An 18,477-nucleotide genomic window follows, 5' to 3' on the forward strand; every position below is an offset into this window, starting at 1 on the left:
TACAGTCCGTGTTCTCGGTTAGTTCTACCGGGGTTCCCCGGGCCTCCAGGCTTGCAGCCTGCTGTCTTTCCCAGGACCCCCACCCCCTCCCCACCCCCACTGCAGCTCTCTGCAGATGCCAAACACAACTACTGGGCCGCACTGGGTTTGGCCCTGGCAGGCTATGTGCTCTGCACTGGGGTCTGGAGTCCGGGCCTCCTCTGCGACTTCTCCCTTCCTGCTGGCCCTTGCTGCACTACAGCACCGACTGTCACCAAGTCCACCCTTCCCTCTGCTGGTTGCCGTTCCTTCCCTCACTGTGCGTCTCAATTCCTGAGCTGCCTGCCCAGGGAGTCCTTCTGGACCTTCCTACCTACCCTTGCCACTTCTGTCTCTTCATCCCATTTATGTCCTTTAGAGCAACTCTTTGTTCAATCACCAATTCCCCTCCCTTTGCACAGATTCCCACGCCACCTGCTAGACTGTGGGCTGCAGGGGAGCAGCATACCTGCTGTGGTCAAGGCTGCAGTTCAACACACCAGCGCAGCCAAGCACGGAGTCGGTGCCCAGTGGCTGTCGTAGAAGGGTTGAATGCTATTGCTTTGGCGCCTCTTTATGTGGGGCTTTGTGTTCCAAGAACCTTCCTGAGTGCAGTCAGCCTGCAGCGGGTCTCCCGTGGGCTTAGGAGGGAGGGATGTGGGTGCCTCTGACCGTCCACAGCATCTCAGGCTCATAGTGTGTTAACTTTGAGTTTGTGTGGGATCGATCCTGCCTCCCATCCGTCCTTCCGGGATCATCCAAGTACTTGTTGACTCTGTCTGGCAACCTTTCTTCAATGTCCCTGATGAGAAGACACCCTTCAGCCTGATCCCTTGGCCTTTGCACTTCTGGGGAAATACGGATCCAGAGTTAATGAGGCTTATGTAGCTCAAATGCAAGTGTAAGTGCTACTTATTGTGGAAAGGCACAGAGAAACTGCTGCAGACGTCCAGGCCGAGGGGGATGAGCTGGTGGAGGGGAGGTGTTGAGTGGGTCTTGGAAGGTGGGAGAATTGGCACGTGTGGAGAGGCACTGCATCCAAGAGAGTGAGTGGAGACACGTCCCAGGTGGGAGGGTGAGCTGTGTTCCAGGAGTGGGGACCCGTCCTGGGTGGGGGAGTGGGCATGTGTCCCAGTTGAGGGAGTGGGGACCTGTCCCAGAAGAGGGTGGGTATGGGTCCCAGGAGAGGGAGTGGGGGCATGTTCCAGGTAGGAGAGGCGGAAGTCAGGTGGGAACCTTGGGGAGCGAGGTGTGCCGTGATTCTGTGAGGATGGAATGGAGGACTGTGGGGCATGGTTGGGGTCCCCTGGAAAAGATCTCGGAAATCCCAGCCTGACCACCCTAGGGTCAGCCAAGGCCCTCCTCCAGACCTGCAGGGACCCGGCCTGTGCAGGGGCTGTACCAGTTGCTCTTGGCTTTCTCCCAGGAGGCTACACCCTGTGCGTGCTCACAGCACCCTCTGCCTGTTGTCCCCCTTCCAGGCTGAAGCGGTCCGGGCTGAAGGTGAGGTTCTGCACCAACGAGTCGCAGAAGGCCCGGGGAGCCCTGGTGGGGCTGCTCCGGCAGATGGGCTTCACGATCTCCAAGGGCGAGGTGACGGCCCCGGCCCCAGCTGCCTGCCTGGTCCTGAGAGAGCGAGGCCTGCGGCCACACCTGCTAGTCCATGAAGGTGGGCCTGCCGGGCTTGGGACCTTCCCAGGTGGGAGCTGAGGGTGGGCATTGCCCCTTCCACCTGGGCCACACCACTGGGGAGGGCACAGGCCACACTGGCTCCTATGCTGGCGCTCATGGACCTGGGGGTGGGAACCTCATGGGTTTCCTGCAGGGGACCGGGCCTGACTGTCCCCCAGCCTCATACCAGAGGCTCGTTAGAGGAAGGTCCCAGATGGCTCCACAGAGGAGAACCCTGAACTGGCTTTCTTTGATCTAGGATGGACCAGGGGGCAAGGAATTGACAAGGTGGCAAGATTCTAGCTTCGGGGATGTGCATGTGTGCGCGCGTGTGTGAGTGTGCACGAATGGCATCAGAGAAGGAAGAAGGTGAAGAGCTGGAATGAAGTCTGTAGGCTTCCACACCCATAGCCTGAACTATATTTTTGAAAACCAGCCCAGCTCTCTGGCAAATGGCACAAAGTTTACATCCTGATATTAGTCCGAATGCAAGAAAAGAGCCTCTTTGACCTTCAGTGGGGAGTTTTTCTGAAGGAAATGGAAGGAACAGTATTATCTGGTGCCTTCTGAATATTTAAAAAGAACCACAGACAGCACTGCCTCAGGATTCAGGGTGCTGCCTGTTCTTGCATGGGGCCTCCTCCCTTCCTTCCTCTGCACCTGATGTTTTTATTTACCAACTGCCTGGCAGAAGCAAGCATGCCTTTCTGCCTCCCCACAGGAAAGGGGGCTCCCTGAAAGGCCTGAGTAGCAAGTCCGTAGCTCTCGTGCCAGTCCAGGGCCACATGCCCAGCCTGCAGAAATCATGTTCCTCAAAATCCTTCCTCTGTGATCTAGGATCCCTGCCAGTCTTTAAAACAGGTCCTCAAAGAAAGAGAAAGACTTGGACAGAGGGTGGGTGGGCGAAACAAGCAGAGGAAGAGGAGGAGGCATCCGCTTGCGTGACAGCGGCATTAATTGAGCCAAACCAGCAGAAAGGGCTTGGGGGAAGCGAGATGCCCTTGCTCCCCATCCGCCACCTCTCTTTTCCATACATGTGCCTGTTTTCAGACTTGGAATCTTTTCTCCAGGTTTATTGTTAAAGAATTCCCCTCCCCCAACATTTTATTACGAACATTTTCAAACATGTAGCAAAGCTGAAAAATTTTTCCTTGGAATATTGTATGCCCATCACCTCAATTTTACCAAAGACGTTTTACGATAGTTTCTTCATTTTATGCTACCCATCCGTCCATCTGTCCATCTGATTTTTTTGATGCATTTCAAAGTAAATTGCAGACATTGGTACACTTCCCCAATACACTTGTGCACATCATTAACTAGAGTTCAATATCTGTTTATAGTTTTTTCTTTTGATACTAAATTTATGTACAATGGAATGTAGAAATCTCAAGTGTACTTTTCTGAGTTTTGATGGATGTACACATCTTTGTCACCCAAACCCCCATCGAGACCTGCAACTTTACCATCATCCCAGAAGGGCCCCTGGTATGCAAAACACCATTCCAGGCAGGATATTCCAGGGGCTCAGAGGTGATCTCCCAGGATCTGGTGGACCGTGCATCAGACGACAGCCTTTCTTTGGAACAGCCCAGGCCTGCTGAGTTAACCCTTTCTTACACAATAGTCTTGTGTGTAAGGCTTTTTTCACCCAACATACAGTTTTTCAGACTCTTCCATATGGTAGTGTTATCAGTAGGCATTTTCCTTTTGATTTGCAGAGTCGTATTCCACTGAGTGAACAGACGCTTGCTTTGTCATTCCCCTGTTGATGGATACCTGAGTTGTTTCCAGCTTTAGGCTATTAGGAATAAGTCTGCTACAAACATTCCTTTATAGTTCTTTTGGGTAAATACCTAGGAGTGGCATTTCTGGGTCCTGAGGTAGGTGTGTATTCAGTTTTATAAGAAATTGCTAGCTCTTTTCCAGAGGGGCTGTACCATTTTACGTTCCAGCCAGCATTTGCGGGTTTTCCGCGTTCTCACCAGCACTTGGTGTAGGGAGCCTTTCTAATTCCCACCATGCTGATTGTTTTAATCCAGAAAAGTCAATATCTAACACCAAGATAGATAAGAGTATGTTTCTTCCTAGTAACTGGAGACGTAAGGCCCATGACTCACTTTACCCTTGCAACTCTCCCTATGTTAGTTTAAAATAGTGGAGGGCAGGGAAGGAGATGGGTGAAGAGGCTTTCCCAAGGGAGCTGATGGACCGGGCCAGCCGGGGTGAGATTCTGCTCCTTCTTTCCAGGATGTATGTGTGTCCTGCTGCCATGTCTCCAGTGGGTTTGACTGAAATGTGTCAATGATTCTGATGGTTTGGGTCCAGCAGTATCAACGTTATAACGGTTGCAAGCAGTCTCTTTTGACTCTACATCTAGAAGTCTTTGTCTTCCAGCCAGAGTTCCCTTCTTAGTTGCAAAGCTACGGGGTTTCCTCCCTGTGGTATTGAGCTAAGGAATGCCGGTGTTGGGGTGGGGGTTCCAGGGGAGGGTCCATCTTTCTTCTAAGAAGCTCTCTAAGTGGGGAGTTGGAATTCCTTTGTCCGTAAAATGGGAATAGCACCCCTTCCTTGCCCATCTCCCAGAGCAAGCTGTGAGGATCAGAAAGAGGGCATCTGGGAAAGGGCCAGGGCAGATGTGGCATTCAGAAGTGCCCCTGAGTAGGTGGGAGGGGGACCACATCACACTGGACTTTATCCCTCTTTCTCTCTTCCCTTCTTTCCAGGAATCCGCTCAGAATTTGATCAGATCGACATGTCCAACCCAAACTGTGTCGTCATTGCTGATGCAGGAGAAGACTTTTCTTATCAAAACATGAATAAAGCCTTCCAGGTGCTCATGGAGCTGGAAAATCCAGTGCTCATATCACTGGGCAAAGGGTGAGTTGGCCCCAGGGAGAGCATATCTGGCTGCCTTGGGCGATGCCCCCGTGTGTGTCTGACCTACAGACCCAGTAGAGAAGAATATGAAAAAGTGGATGCGGGTGACTTCCTTTTCCTTCCCTCCCTTAGTCTTGCTTTTTTCCTTCATTTCTTCCTTCCTTTCTTTTAATGATCTGTGAGGAAATTTGAATACGCTATCTCCAGGAGCTGTCTGGCCAAGCTTCTGTGTGGGCCCTGGGCGAGGAGGCCCCTGCCGACGGAGCGCCCTTGGAGACGGGAGAGGCAAGTGTTAACTGGCCCAAGTCCAGGTCCATCTGCTCAGGGTACAGCCCGAGGCATTGAAGGATTTTGCTAAGGGGACACCTCAGTGGTGGAAAACAGACTCGTGGGCCCATGGGATGCTCGGGCCTGGAGCTCGCTATCTCTGGCCACAGAGCATAGTCTCTGTGAAGTTGTGATTTTTGTGACTGATGCTTCCGTCTGAGCCTTTGGCACTGCCTCACTGCCTCTATCTGTTAAAAAACCATGTTGGTCATTTTTCTTAGCATCTTTTCCCGTCAAGACTGCACGTGTTCTTTGAGAAAATTAGAGAATACAGATGAACAAAAAGAAGGGAAAAAAAAGTATTTCAGTTCCACAATAAAACAGCTGTCAGCATTTTGATGTGCGTCCTTCCAAGCAGTTTCGTAGACAAAGAGATCATTGCCAATGGGTGGACTCACTGCACTGGTTCGAGCTTGACCTAGTTTTTGCACCCATTTTTTATTGTTCACAAAACAATATTTTGTGCATGATTTTTCATGCAATAAGTAGATATCTCAGCAGCATGGTTATTTCTGTAATTTTTTTTTTTTTTGCACGGTATCCTGTAGTTTTTATAACTGATGCCTGCTGATGGACATTTAGGTTCCTGATTTTCTACCCAAGTCAGTCTCTAATAAACACATTTGTGCATTTTGGTTGATGTGCATGTTTAAAGTTCTTGATGCATTTGCCAAGTTGCTTTCCAGAAAGCTGTGCATATTTATTCTGTCCTCAAAAGAAGCAGCACTAGAATTTTAGAATCATAGGCTCTTAAAGTTGCAAGGCCACCATGGAGCTCTATGCTGGCTTTCCTGCAGTGTAAGAACTCTGGGGCCATCGCAGGGGAGTCTTTCCCAGCTTGGGTGCCTTTTGGTAATCGGGAACTCCCTATCTCTCCTGCTGAACAGGACCAGCTCCTGGAATAGGTGAGTCAGGGAATTTTGATCTGGCCACAAGCATTTGCTGAGCACCTTACGTGCTCCATTTCAGTTCCAAATAGAACCCTGTGAGATGTAAGCAACGCCTTTGCCATTTTACAGGTGGGCATATTGAGGCGGAGGGAGAGAAAGTAAGCTGCACTCCCCAGCCCATAAGGCTAGCAGGGCCTGGAGTGCTACCCAAGCCAGTGCTTGTCACCTCTAGGTTATATTCGAGAACAGATGTTTGGCCCTCACAAGATCTTAAATTTTTTAGAGTCAGTATTAAAAAACAGAGAGATTTTAAATAACGAATTCAAGTTTCTGGATTCTTTTGAAAAATCAGAAAGCCCAACAGTACAGGGCCCCACATTGCCAGGCTCACAGCAGCCTGGCTGAAGCCATGGCCTCTGTTAGTTCCAGTTCACCATAGACCCCACCACATCCCACCACCCCCTTCACCAAGCCCCAGAGTCAGCTGCCATTCGTCTTGTTCTACTGGTTATTTTTCTTTCAGTAGAGAGCTGTTTCTTCATGGTCTTCACGTTTTTATCAAAATAGGCAAATGAAAGAGATTTTAAGAAAGAAAAGCGAGGATATATTTCTTTTAGGATCTAAAAATATCCTATTCAGATAAAATGTGTCCTATATTAGTGAAGGTTCTCCAGAGAAACAGAACTGACCGGATAAGGAGATCTCCACACGGAGAGATGGGTACATATATTCTCTCTCTAAAGAGGAAAGTTGTGGGGAAGTGACTATGCCCAAAGTCTGCGGGCAGGCTGGGAAGGTACTCAGGGAAGTGTTGCAGCCTTCTGAGTCCAAAGGCTGTCAGCTGGTGGAGTCCTTCTTGCTCAGGAGGTCAGACTTTGTTCTGGTCAAGCCTTCACCTGACTGGGTGAGGCCCACCATGTAGGCAGTCGGCTGTGCTCAGAATCCACCAACTTCAATGTTAATTTCTTCTGAGAAACACCTTCACAGAAACATCCAGAATAATGTTTGAAAAAATGTGCAGGCCCCCTGGCCCAGCCAGGTTGACACATAAAGTTAACCATCACCATCTCTTCCTAACCTTACAGCCTGGGGCAGTTTAGGTCACTGCAGACCACAGAACTGGGCCTGCTTAACTCATTTACTCTCCAGGCTTGGTCCTTTAGGCATCCCTAAGGTTACCAACCCCTCAGTAGAGGGACAACATCATTGAGAAGCTCTGTTATAATTCATTTACGTGAAAACTTTTTTCTTTAACATTGTCTTTAACTTACTAAGGTTATTATTCTACATTATGTGTAGTAGTCAAATAGATATGTTGTTAAGCAAGAAAAAAATGTAGAACTGGTTGGTTCCTTTTAGCTTTGTAATTCTGCAACAAATTTAAGGGTAGGCAAAGGTTTGTTTTATAGATAAGCAATTAGTGGGTCTCTGGCCGAGGAAGGTTCTGACTTGGGCTGTGGAATAGGTGCTCAAATCTGGGGGAAAGGATGTGACAGCCTTCAGGTCTTGGCCACGGCTTCCCTGAACAGCCCACGGACCCTGAAGAGCTGCCGTCGCACCCGAGTGGGGGTCTCTGATGGGGAGGGGGTGGCTTCCACGGGAGCAGGGCTAAGCGGTGCCCCAGAGGAGACGGGCTGGGGAAGGCACTGGGGCAGAATGTCCTCCTCCTGGAAATGGAGTGATTTACATTTGGCATCTGTTTGGACGGAGAGTGGGAATTGCCTTTGTAATTTCTTCTGTCATGCCGCCTTCAGAAAATTAAGCTGTTTACGCGACGGACTATGGAAGGTTAATGGCTCTTGTGCGAAAGGTCAAGTGGTCATTTGGAAGAGAGGCTGTGCTGAATGATCGGAAAAGGGCAGAAGAATAAAGCATAAAATCTATCTGACTGCTTCTCCCCAGCTTTTTCCTATCTTTCCCGTGTCCACGGTTTCTTCTTTGTGGCTGTAACACCCAGGTTCTAGCCAAGCCTCTGGTAGCTTTTATTATGCCTGTAATAAAAGATAAATATATTAAATCTCTTATTTATAAATTCTGGAATAACCTGGGCCTTTATGTGTTAAAAAATTAACTTAAGTACTGGTATTTAGTGTCTCTAAAGGTGTTTTCAGTTAACAGATTGCTTTCAAAATTATTGTTTTCCTGAATGAATAAAAAATAAAGAAAAATTCTAGGCACTATTAAAACGAGCCTAGATTCAGTTAAAAAAGAAATACTAAGGTTTCTAATCTGGATTTTTGGAAGTCAGTCTTTTTGTTAGACTCTAAAAACTAGTGTAACAAAGACAGTATCTTGATCCTGTATCTTAAGCTACACTTTCAGTTTTTCCTTCCCATGAGGATTGAATTTAAGCAGAAGTCCAGGTTTCTGTCACTTTGGAAGACAGACTCGGGGGGCGTGTGGGATGGGCCGAAGCTGTGCGGTGTGGGTGTCCTTGGGAGGTTTTCCTAAGGGGAGGTGCACCCACTCCCGCCCCCTGCAGTTGGCCCAGGGGACTAGGACGCAGGCGGCCAGGGGCCCCAGAATCCTCCTCTCCAACAGAGCCATGCTTGTGGTAACAGAGCGGCATGTCTTAAAGTTTTTTCTTTGGTTTCTGGGTCAGCTTCCTATGCTAACACATTCTTTCCTCACCTCTGTCCCCTGTCCCTGTCTAATAACTTCACCATGTTCGTCCTCAGGGAGGCCCTCCCTAGTCCCCATGCCTCCCAGTCTGGCTCCCTGCCCCTCCCTCCCCACCTGCAGCAGCCATCACGCAGAGGCAGAGGGCAAGGGCCCCGCTGGGTCCTCAGCAGAGCGCTGCTGGTTGACTGAGAGGCTCCCGTCTCCCCGGCCTGGACGCCCCCATTCCCCTCCTTGTAGCTTCAGGTCTCGGCCTTGGTATTTCCTTCTCTGGGATGCCTGCCTGTCTCCCTGTCCCCAGCATGTGTGGCCCTACTCAAGCAGGGGGCTTTAAGACAAATGCAATTAGGGACCTCTAAGCTTCTGTTTTGGGATCACCTTTCAAAAGCGGGAGCATTTGCAGGCCCCTTTGGCTACCTGAATTCACGTTCCTGAATGCATGCAGTGTCACTGAAAATTTTTTTAAATTTTATATGTGTCCCAGATGTGTCCCATCTGGTCCCCATCTTTGCAGGGTGGCCCCTAGAGCACAGAGCCTCAGACCCTGACAGAGAAGCCTGGGGCTCACTTGGTCCTGTCACAACAGGAGACCCCCCCACAGCTTCAACAAATGGGCTCCAGGCTCCAAATCTACCCTGAGACGAATGAGAGGCAGGGGATCAGCCCCAGCCAGGGTCAGGGGTTTGGCCAAAGGCCTGCAGCCCAGCGCCGTCGAGGCGGAAGCTCCTGAGGCGAGCAGCGGGGGTGCAGTGGGCCAGAGGGTTTGTCCCTCCTGGGCACTGGGTGAACGCCGGCAGCAGGGAAGCCGCTACAGCCTCCAAGGCCTCAGGTGGGCCAAGGGGCAGGCAGGGTTCCTGGGCCTCGCAGAGCTGAGAAGGGCACAGCCCTGGGGCAGTTTCTGAGACCCTTGGTTCTAGCTTTGCAAATAGGCACAAAACAGGTCTCAGCCCCACAAAGAGGAGTGTGCACATGCTCGGCACCACCTTAAGAAGTGTGCGTGCATTATTTTGTTCAAGCCCCACAACAACCCATGAGGTGGATACTGGTTATTTTTCCCCCATTCCACAGGTTAGGAAACTGAGGCCCAGAGAGCTGAAGAAACCCAAATCCCACAGTTAAAAAGAAGAGGTGGGAAGACTCGAACCCTGAGTCAGCATGCTTCGCTAGTCTTCTCTTGGGTTCTCTGCACATGTGTTATTCAATGTCTCCCACATTCCAAGGGCATGGGAAAAGAAGGATGGCTGAGGAGCTGTGCTCACAGTGTCCTGGGCTTGCACCTACCCTGTCGTAGAGCAACAGAGCCCTGGCTTCTCCCTCCTTTATAGTCAGATGGCTTCGCTCAGAGAGAGCTGGGCTTGGGCCACCCTGTGTCTCCAGCGGTCTTCGTGTGGCCGGGGTGGACCAGACCGTGGTGGCCGGGGCTCGGCACAGTGCTCACAAGAGTCCTGAAACCGTCTTCAGAAAGGCGTGCTGAGCTGTGTCAGTCTCCAAGGAGACAGGGGAGAAATAGTTGATTTCTCATAAAAGCATCTGGTGGCCAGGAAACCTGGCACCTCTCTTAACCTCTGGCTAAAAGGAGATGTGGCCGGGTGCTGTGGAACTAATGCAGTTTCTTCTTCAGGCAGCAGCTAGGGGTTAATTATTAACAATTAGGGGTTCTGTGGACCTGCTGTCCTTTCCCAGAACACAGGTCACTTGTCTTCCTGTGTGTGAGCAACTGGATCCATCTGCCCAGGCGTCCCCGTGAGTCACTGCAGCAGGGTCCCCACGAGGTTGGCGGCAAGGCACCATTCTGACTGAGGGCTGCTAGCTGGTCTCTCCTGCCAGGCATGGTGGCCTGCTGCTGGGTCTCATGCTGACATCCATCAGCCACTCTGTGTGGCATCTGGACTGGCCCTCACCTGTGGCTAGGCTCTCTGGAGCCCACAGAACCACGACTTCCCAGGCCCCTGGGCTCAGCTCACCTTATTCCCTCCTGCTTTTTTCTAGACGCTACTACAAGGAGACCTCTGGCCTGAAACTGGACGTTGGTGCCTACATGAAGGCACTTGAGGTACCTGCCCGGGGTCTGCCCAAGCCCTCTTCACATCTCAGGGCTGCCCGGGAGGTTTCTGGTCTTTCTGGAGAAGGGGATGTGCTCAGTGTCCGTGCTGCCTTTTATGTTTTCCAAGTAGGTCCTCCTCTTTGGGGCTTCAAGCCGAACTCTCCCTCCCTTGGAGCTCGGCCCCTCAGCCGCCTGGTCACAGGTCTGCTCTTCTGTCCCCCTGCCCTTCCACTTCTCCTGCCCTGCCTGCCACTGACCTGGCTGGCTCTCCTGGGAGGCTCTCTGCTGCTTTCCCCTCGGACCCTCAGCTCTGTGTCTGTGGACCACCCACCTCATTCCTGACCCTGGTCATCTGCACCTTGAGCTTGGTTTGTCCGAACCCGATCCCTGCCCGACCCTCCCTCCAGTTTCCAAGGCCAGGCTCAGATGGGGCTCTCCAGTGTACACTCTGACCCATGCCCAGTCAGCCACCCCAGGTCGGCTCGTGTTACCCCCCATCCTCACCGCCATGCTGGCACTCTGGTGGGAGGGATGGACAGACCGGCACATGGAACCCTGGACCACTTCTCCTCGAGGGCCCGTGACAGAGCTGCCGGGGTGGGTGGGGAGCAGGGAGGGGAGGAGAAGGAGAGTGCGGATGAGGGCCCAGGGCAGGTGGCTTGCATGGCGCCTTGTGGCTTTGCCAGCTGTGGACTGCCTCCCGCTGTCAGGCATTTGAGCAGATGGCAGATGGCAGGGCGCCTGGTAAAGGGTTCCCCGAGCTTCCCAGGGGGCCTGGGGTGCAATAGTGATGCTCTCGCCTATGAGACCCGCCCCTCAGTCCACGTCGTGCCCCTTGGAGGCCTGTGGCCATGGGTGCATCCCCATAGGGAGGCCTTCACTTGAGCTTGGGTCTTCACTGGGTGCTTCATCCCAAACACTTGCTGTGTCTTCTTCATTCCCAGTATGCCTGTGGTATCAAAGCCGAAGTGGTGGGGAAACCGTCTCCTGAATTTTTCAAGTCGGCCCTGAAAGAGATGGGGGTGGACGCCCACCAGGTAGGTTGTCCCTCGTGAAGTGTGAGTGGAGCAGCTGTATCCAGGAGGCTCATGCAGGGGCAGCCTTGGGGCCCGAGGTGGGTCTGAGGGTTCAGGCAGCCTGCAGAGGTTGGCAGGGCAGCCAGGTGCGGACTGCGCCCCATGAAAGCTGATTTCATTGGAAATGGGGGAAAAAAAGCAAAGGAGGAAAAAGCAAAGAAGGCCACTGAATGTCTTCACCTGTTAGATTAGTTTCAGTCTAAGAGTGAGAAACAGAAATGCCTGTGGCTTTTTCTAAGCGACCTTTGCTGCTTCTCTGGAAAGAAAAGAATCGACAAGTCCTATCAGTGTATTAAAAATACTTCATTGCAAAGACAATATATAGCAGGATGAAAGCAGCATGTGAAATAACATCACACATCTTGCCACTTTTACATTGTGACTGTTTTGAGACAGTTAGCCTTCCAAACATACATCCTGAAAAGAAAAATAAAAGCAGTTATGATTTTAGTGTCCACATGCCCAGGTAGTGTGGCATTAGACCCCTCCAGCTGCTGGTTTCTTGGGACCGTTGTTGAAGAAAAGGTGTTGAAGAAAAGCCAGCCCAGGGCTGCCCTGCTGTCCCATTTGCACATGGCACTAGGGACAGTGTCAGCATCCTGTGGTGAGGCTGGTGCCCCTGGATCACCGTGGCGCTGCTCGATTTCCCACGTGCTCCGGTCTAGAGCACTGATCTCACAGTAGGCTAAAGGAAGCCGGCCCACAGCCACAGAAGTCTGGATCCTCTGCACCCAGACCGCCTCACAGATACCAGAAGGCGTGGATCTTGGGGATCCCCAGGGAACACTCGGAAAAATGCCCTGTGAGGCTGGTGGAGGATGAGGCTTGGTGTCTGAAAGAACGCAGACAGCAGGAATAAAAAACCCAGCTGGGTTTTCACGACTTTATATCCTAGGGGAGAATTTCTTTTTTATTGTGACAAATGTCAAACCTACACAAAAGCAGAGAGAATGATAGTGATTCCCCCATACAGCCGTCAGCCAGATTCAGTAAGTTCCTTCTTCTATCCCTTTTCTTTCTTTTTACAAATTTACTTGTTTTTTGCTGTTGTTTTTTAAAACAAATCCCAGACTTACTGTATCTTTTCATATTATAGGACACCTTTCAAAAAAGGTAGTTATTTCAAGCTTAACTACAATGCATGAAAACACCTAGCAATGGCCAGTAAACATACAAAAAGATACTCAGCATTGTCAGTCATTAGGAACATGCAAATCAAAACTAGAGATTGGCCTCACACACATTTGGATGGCCATAATCATTTTAAAAACAAGCAAACAGAAAACTGGAAAATAACAAGAGTTGGCGAGGATGTGGAGAAATTAGATCCTTTGTATAGGAACACAAGTAGGAACGTCAGTGGAGCAGCCACTATGGAAAGACGGCCTCAAGAAGTTAAACATAGAATTTCCATAGGACCCAGCAGCTCCCCTTCCAATCCAAAAGGCTTGAAGACAGGTGTTCCAACAAAAATGTATGTAGGAATATTCATAACATTGTTTACAATAGCCAAAATGTGGAAACAGTGCAGTCAGTCATCAACAAGCGAATTCATAAGCAAAACGTGGCATTTCACACAGTGGAATATTTCAGCTAGAAAAGAATGAAATGCTAATACAGGCTGCTACGGGGATGAACCTTGAAAACATTATGGTAAACTAAAGAAGCCAGTCACAAAAGGCCACATTTTATGTATTACAGGACATTTATATAAAGTGTTTAGAAGAGGCAAATCTATAAATCCATCAAATAGATCAGTGGTTGCCAGGAGGCTGGGGTGCGGGTTGTGGGGTGTGACTGCCTCATGGGTGTGAGGTCTCCTTTTGGGGCAATCGAAACATCCGGAGCTCCATGGTGGTGATGGTCATACAACACTGTGAATGTACTTCATGCCATTGGTTTGTACGTGGTAAAACGGTTACACTGGTAGATTTTATGTGTATTTTATCACATTGAAAAAAAACTCTCCCTAACAAAGTCAACAGTAATCTCTTAGTATTACCTAATACCAATCCATATTTAAGTTTTCCTGGCTGTCTTGGAAGTGTCCCTCTATGTAGGTTTGTTTGAATCAAATCCAGACTGGATCCATACCTTACATGCGGTTGTTTTGTCTCTTAAAACCTCCTCTTTAACTTTTCAGCACATATTTCCACATTTCAAACATCTGCGCAAGTCGAGAAAGTAGCACAATGAACCCCCAGATATCCATCACTGAGCTTCCATGATTATCAACTAATAACCACTTTTAAAAATCATTAACTGTTCATTTTGAAGTAATTTCATTTACAGAACAGCTGCAAAGTTAGTACAAAGAATCCCCATATGCCCTTTAAACCAGCTTCCCCGAATGTTAACATCTTATGTAACAATCAGAACAATTACAAAATCAGGAAATGAGCATTGATGGAGACTCCCAGCTAGCCTCCAGACCTCTGCAGGTGTCGTCAGCCATCCCGGCACGGCTCTTGCCTTTGGCGGTCACATCCCCACCTGCCATTCCCTCTGGGCTGGTTCCTCCGTCTTCCTCATTTCCCAGGACCCTGTGTTCTGGAAGAGTTCTGGCCAGATATTTTGTACCATGTCTCTCAGTTTATTTTTTTCCTATTTTCTCAAAGTTTAATTTTTATTTTTTTAATGAAGTATGGTTGATGAAATATTATAATAGTTTCAGGTATACAGTGTAGTGGTTTTGACATGAATATACATTATAAAATGCTCAGCACATTAAGTGTAGTTGCCATCGGCCACAGAATTATTACAATATTGTTCCCTATGTTCTACCTTTCATCTCCATGACTTTGTTTTTTTTTATAACTGGAAGTTTGTACCTCTTGATCTCCTTCACCTATTCTGGCCGTCTCCCCACCTGCATCCCCTCTGACAACTACCAGTATGTTCTCTGTATTTATGGGTCTGCTTCTGGATTTTGGTTGGTTGTTCATTTGTTTTTTTAGATTCCCATGAAAGTGAAATCATATGGTATTTGTCTTTCTCTGACTTATTTCATTTAGCATAATACCCTCTCAGTCCTCATGATTTAATTTTAGCTTACACATTTTGGGCAAGAATCTCACAGCAACACCACTGCGCCCTCTGGGTGGACCCCAGTGGGCTGCCGTGATGGTACTTGGCCATGGTGAGGCTCACTTTGATCCCCGTTGGAGGTGGTGTCCACCAGTGCCCTCCACTGCACATAACTACTCATCCTTTTGTAACTAACAAAATACTTTCACACTATGTAAATATTCTCTTTCCTGCCATTCTTTTCCCCTTCTAATTATGGCATCGATTGATAATTCTTACTTGAAACACTTGCTACTGTGGTGTTGGCCAAATGGTGATTTTTCTGTTTCCATTATTCTGTCTGTATTTATTCACTGGAATTTACTGTAAGGAAGAGCTTTCCTTTTTCTCCCATTTATTTGTTTATTCATTCCAACATGGACTCAAGGATATTTGCTTTATTCCATGAGTTACAATCCATTCCTATTGTTATTTATTTTGTTGCTCAAATTGTCCCATATTTGGTCATTAGGAACTCTTTCAAGATGAATAGACACTTGTCTAATCTATAGCCCCACCCACTCCTCTCCCCCAGATTATTTTGGATGAAATCTCAGAAATCGTATCTCCTATGAATGTAAATATTTCTATGTGTTTCTAAAAGATAGGAGTTCTTTATAAAAACATTGCTAATGCCATTATCACATATAAATAACGCTGACAATAACTCCTTAATATCATCTAATTCCCAGTCATTGTTCACATTTCCCTGATTGTCCTATAATTGTCTTATGTTGCTTACCATTTGTTTGAATCAGGATCCAAACAAGTTCTTGCACCATGATCGATCAGTGGGATGCTTGTGTTTTTTAATTTTTCGATCCCCTCATCTCCCTTTTGTTTTTCTTTGCAACATTATGAAGAGGAAACTGTTGTTTGTCCTGTAGCCTTTCCCACAGGCTGCGTTTGGCTGGTTGCGCCTTGGTGGTGTTGTTTGACACGCTCCTCTGTCCTCTGTTTCCTGTGTGTAGATAGTTCCATCTAGAACCTTGCTCAGAGGCTGGTTCAGTTTTTTATGATGACCTTGTAGGTGGTGGTGTGTCCTCCATCAGGAGGCTCAGAATGTCCAATTGTCCCCTTCTGTGGTGGTATCAGCTATTGACGATCAGTGCTGAGCCCCATTCATTTATTAAGGGCTGCAAGATAGGGATATTTGAATTCTGTCATTCTTCATTTTTTTTCTCTGGATTATTTCTATATAGGAAACTTCTCCTCACCAACTGTTTGTTACCCTGCGGTACAGTTATATAGGAAACTCCAGATTAATACTTGTTTCTTTCCCATTATTTATTAGGTTTCAGAATAACGAGTTGATTCTGTAGCATCCTCCCAAGACTTAAAACTACATACATCACTATAAATAGATTTAAGCATATTTGATGTATTTCAATCCATTGTAGTTATTGTCTTATTATCTTACTCATATTCAAAGTATTTCACCTTTGACCACTGGGAACCTCTTCCACTTGGTCTCTGAGTCTTATGACCTCGTCCCAGTGGTCTCTGAGGATCTTTATTTCCTGTTATGAAGGAATTATTTCCTGCCCAAGGCCTGGAATCCACCATCCCTCCAAGGAACCATGCTTCCCTTTAGTAGAAAATAGTGTTTAGAAACTATAATCAGAATGTCAACTCTTCTCCTTGCTACTGGGTTGGTCATCATCTCTTAAGCCTTGTTGAGTTGACAAGGTTCAGAGAAATATGTATCTTTAAACATGAAATACACCATGAGTTCACACTGAAATTTCTCATTCAGATTCAGGCTTGTGGGTTTTTTACTTGACCTCATGGGTCTTACATCTGTATTTCCTTTTTTCCATGTCAAAAGTCCTGGATCTCAAGAATACCAACATAAACAATCATTTGTTTTAGCCCCTAATGCACACACAAGTCTTGAATCTCAAACACATTATGCCGTGTGAAAGCAGCCAGACACAAAAGAGTGGGTGCCACCAGCCATTCTGCCAGTGCCACCAAGACCAGGACAGCCTGGTGGCTGCTGGGCCAGTGTTCTGGGCCGCAGCACGGTGATTACTGACGACCGAGTCTGATGAGCCTGCGTGCCGGGCTTGCAAGGGTTCTGTTTTTGCTTAGAACGTAGCCCTCTAGAGATTGATGGCCGAATACTGTATTGCAAAACCACTAGGAAAGGTGGGTGGTAGACCACCAATAAGACACTCTTTGAATCACTTCTGATTTTTAGGGAATTGGTTTTTCAACATTCAAATCTGTTTCATAAGTACATAAAATATTTCTGTGGTTCCATGTCAAATTCACAAAACAAAATGTGTTCAAGGAAGTCTAGCTTCTGTCCTTTTAAATCTATTTACTCCTCTCTCATTGGTAGCCATTTTTATAAATATTATGGCTTATCTTTCCATTTCTGCAGTATAAATGACTATGTATATATTTACATCTAACTCAGGATGAATTTAAGAGAATAAATTCTTAAAGATACTTTGCTGTGGACTGGGAAACAGGCTAATGTACTGTGAGTATAAAAGCCAGTCTGTGGAATTATATGAGCAGCATGAGCGCGATCTCACCACGACCTCCCTCAGCCAAAGCCAGGCTACCGCCACCCAGAACACAGTGCACAGGAACTGAACATTAAGACGCTGCTGTTGGTCATCTGTGGGCAGTGCGACCTGGAGTGACGCCCCCCTTCTTCCTTTTAGTTTTTTTTGCAGTTATTTTCACAGTCAGCATCTCTTAGGTTCTCACGGAGAAGCTGCCCTCTGTCACCCGCACCCCAGGAGGAGCAGGGCCCCTAAAGGGTCAGTTTAACCTGAGCTCCCATCTGGCAGGTGCTGGGGCCACGGGGTTGGGTGCGGATGCCTGGTGGGTCTGTGTCTGCTGAGGTGGGGGGCCCCTCGCTGTCCTGTCCATCACAAGCATCTGTGGCCCTGGGTAACTAAGGAACTGTTTTTCTCTGGTGGCTCTGAGCACATATGGCAAAGCAGAATCTTATTTACCTCCCACATTATCATTCTGTCCTTCACCCTTGGACCCTTGGATGTCACTTCTGTCTGTCCCCTTGACAGACAGTTGAGTGGCAGTTGCATGTTCTTAACCCCCCACTCCACCATTTTTCTGTAATGTTCATTAATGTTATTTTAGCCTCAGGATGTGTAGACATCTTAAAGCAGTATTTCAAAATAAGGCCAATTCAAATGAACTGTGTGTTAAGCACAAGGTAATAATTCTCTGTTCCTGCTTCTTTATTTTTAATGAAAAATGGCTGTGTGGAGCTGTCTTGCTGCCAAAGTGCCAGGCTGTGGCAAACCTTAAATTTTTCAAGCGGTTTTAATCAATAAAGTTATCACCAGTCATTTCCCTTGATAACTGCTTCTTCCAAGACTCAGGCTAGCTTCTTGCTGCTGAGGACTTTTCAGCCTGCTCTTGGAATGGATGTAACTGCCCAAATCCAATTTTCATTTTAACCTTTCCTCGGTAGCCTAGAAATATCAGATTGCTGGTATTACTCTAACAGATTGGAAATTCAAACTTCTTAGAGGTAACCAGGCCCTTGCTAGGCCTCAGGAATCAGGCAAAGAATAACACACCTTAAAGGTTACTTCTAGAAATCCCTGATTCTCATGGTTTGAGGCTTCTCAGTCAGTGGGTGGCTTCATAGCTTCATACTAAAGCTCGAATGATGTGAACGTTTGGGCAGTTTTCCATAATCATACATTCCATCAGTTGTAAATTCTGCAGGTTTAATGGAAATTGGGACGGCCCAAATCCGAGTGCTTTGTTAGCACAGGAGCCAGCAGGCAGCAGCCAAGGAGCCGGGGGCTGGGGGCCCTCATTTCACAGATGAGGAGCCCGAGGTGCGTGTCACTTACACATTTACTTCATGAAGTCTCTACTCCATCCAGTCCCT

The 18,477-nt window shown here is 48.0% G+C and overlaps 1 protein-coding gene across 3 annotated transcripts in view; it reads left to right on the top strand.

Annotated features, from left to right (window-relative positions):
* Nucleotides 1–18,477, top strand: part of LHPP (phospholysine phosphohistidine inorganic pyrophosphate phosphatase) — a 119,983-nt gene that overhangs the window by 14,159 nt on the left and 87,347 nt on the right. For 2 of the 3 annotated variants that reach the window (XM_036899085.2, XM_057506446.1), the window contains exons 2-5: nucleotides 1,500–1,687; nucleotides 4,416–4,569; nucleotides 10,395–10,458; nucleotides 11,394–11,486. In XM_036899085.2, coding sequence (XP_036754980.1) covers nucleotides 1,500–1,687; nucleotides 4,416–4,569; nucleotides 10,395–10,458; nucleotides 11,394–11,486 — 499 coding nt within the window. Of the gene's footprint in view, nucleotides 1–1,499; nucleotides 1,688–4,415; nucleotides 4,570–10,394; nucleotides 10,459–11,393; nucleotides 11,487–11,712; nucleotides 11,779–18,477 lie in introns of those variants that run through there. The other variant, XM_057506445.1, reaches the window with a different exon arrangement.

Source organism: Manis pentadactyla, chromosome 8, assembly GCF_030020395.1.
Source record: "Manis pentadactyla isolate mManPen7 chromosome 8, mManPen7.hap1, whole genome shotgun sequence".
Classification (NCBI taxonomy): Eukaryota; Metazoa; Chordata; class Mammalia; order Pholidota; family Manidae; genus Manis; species Manis pentadactyla.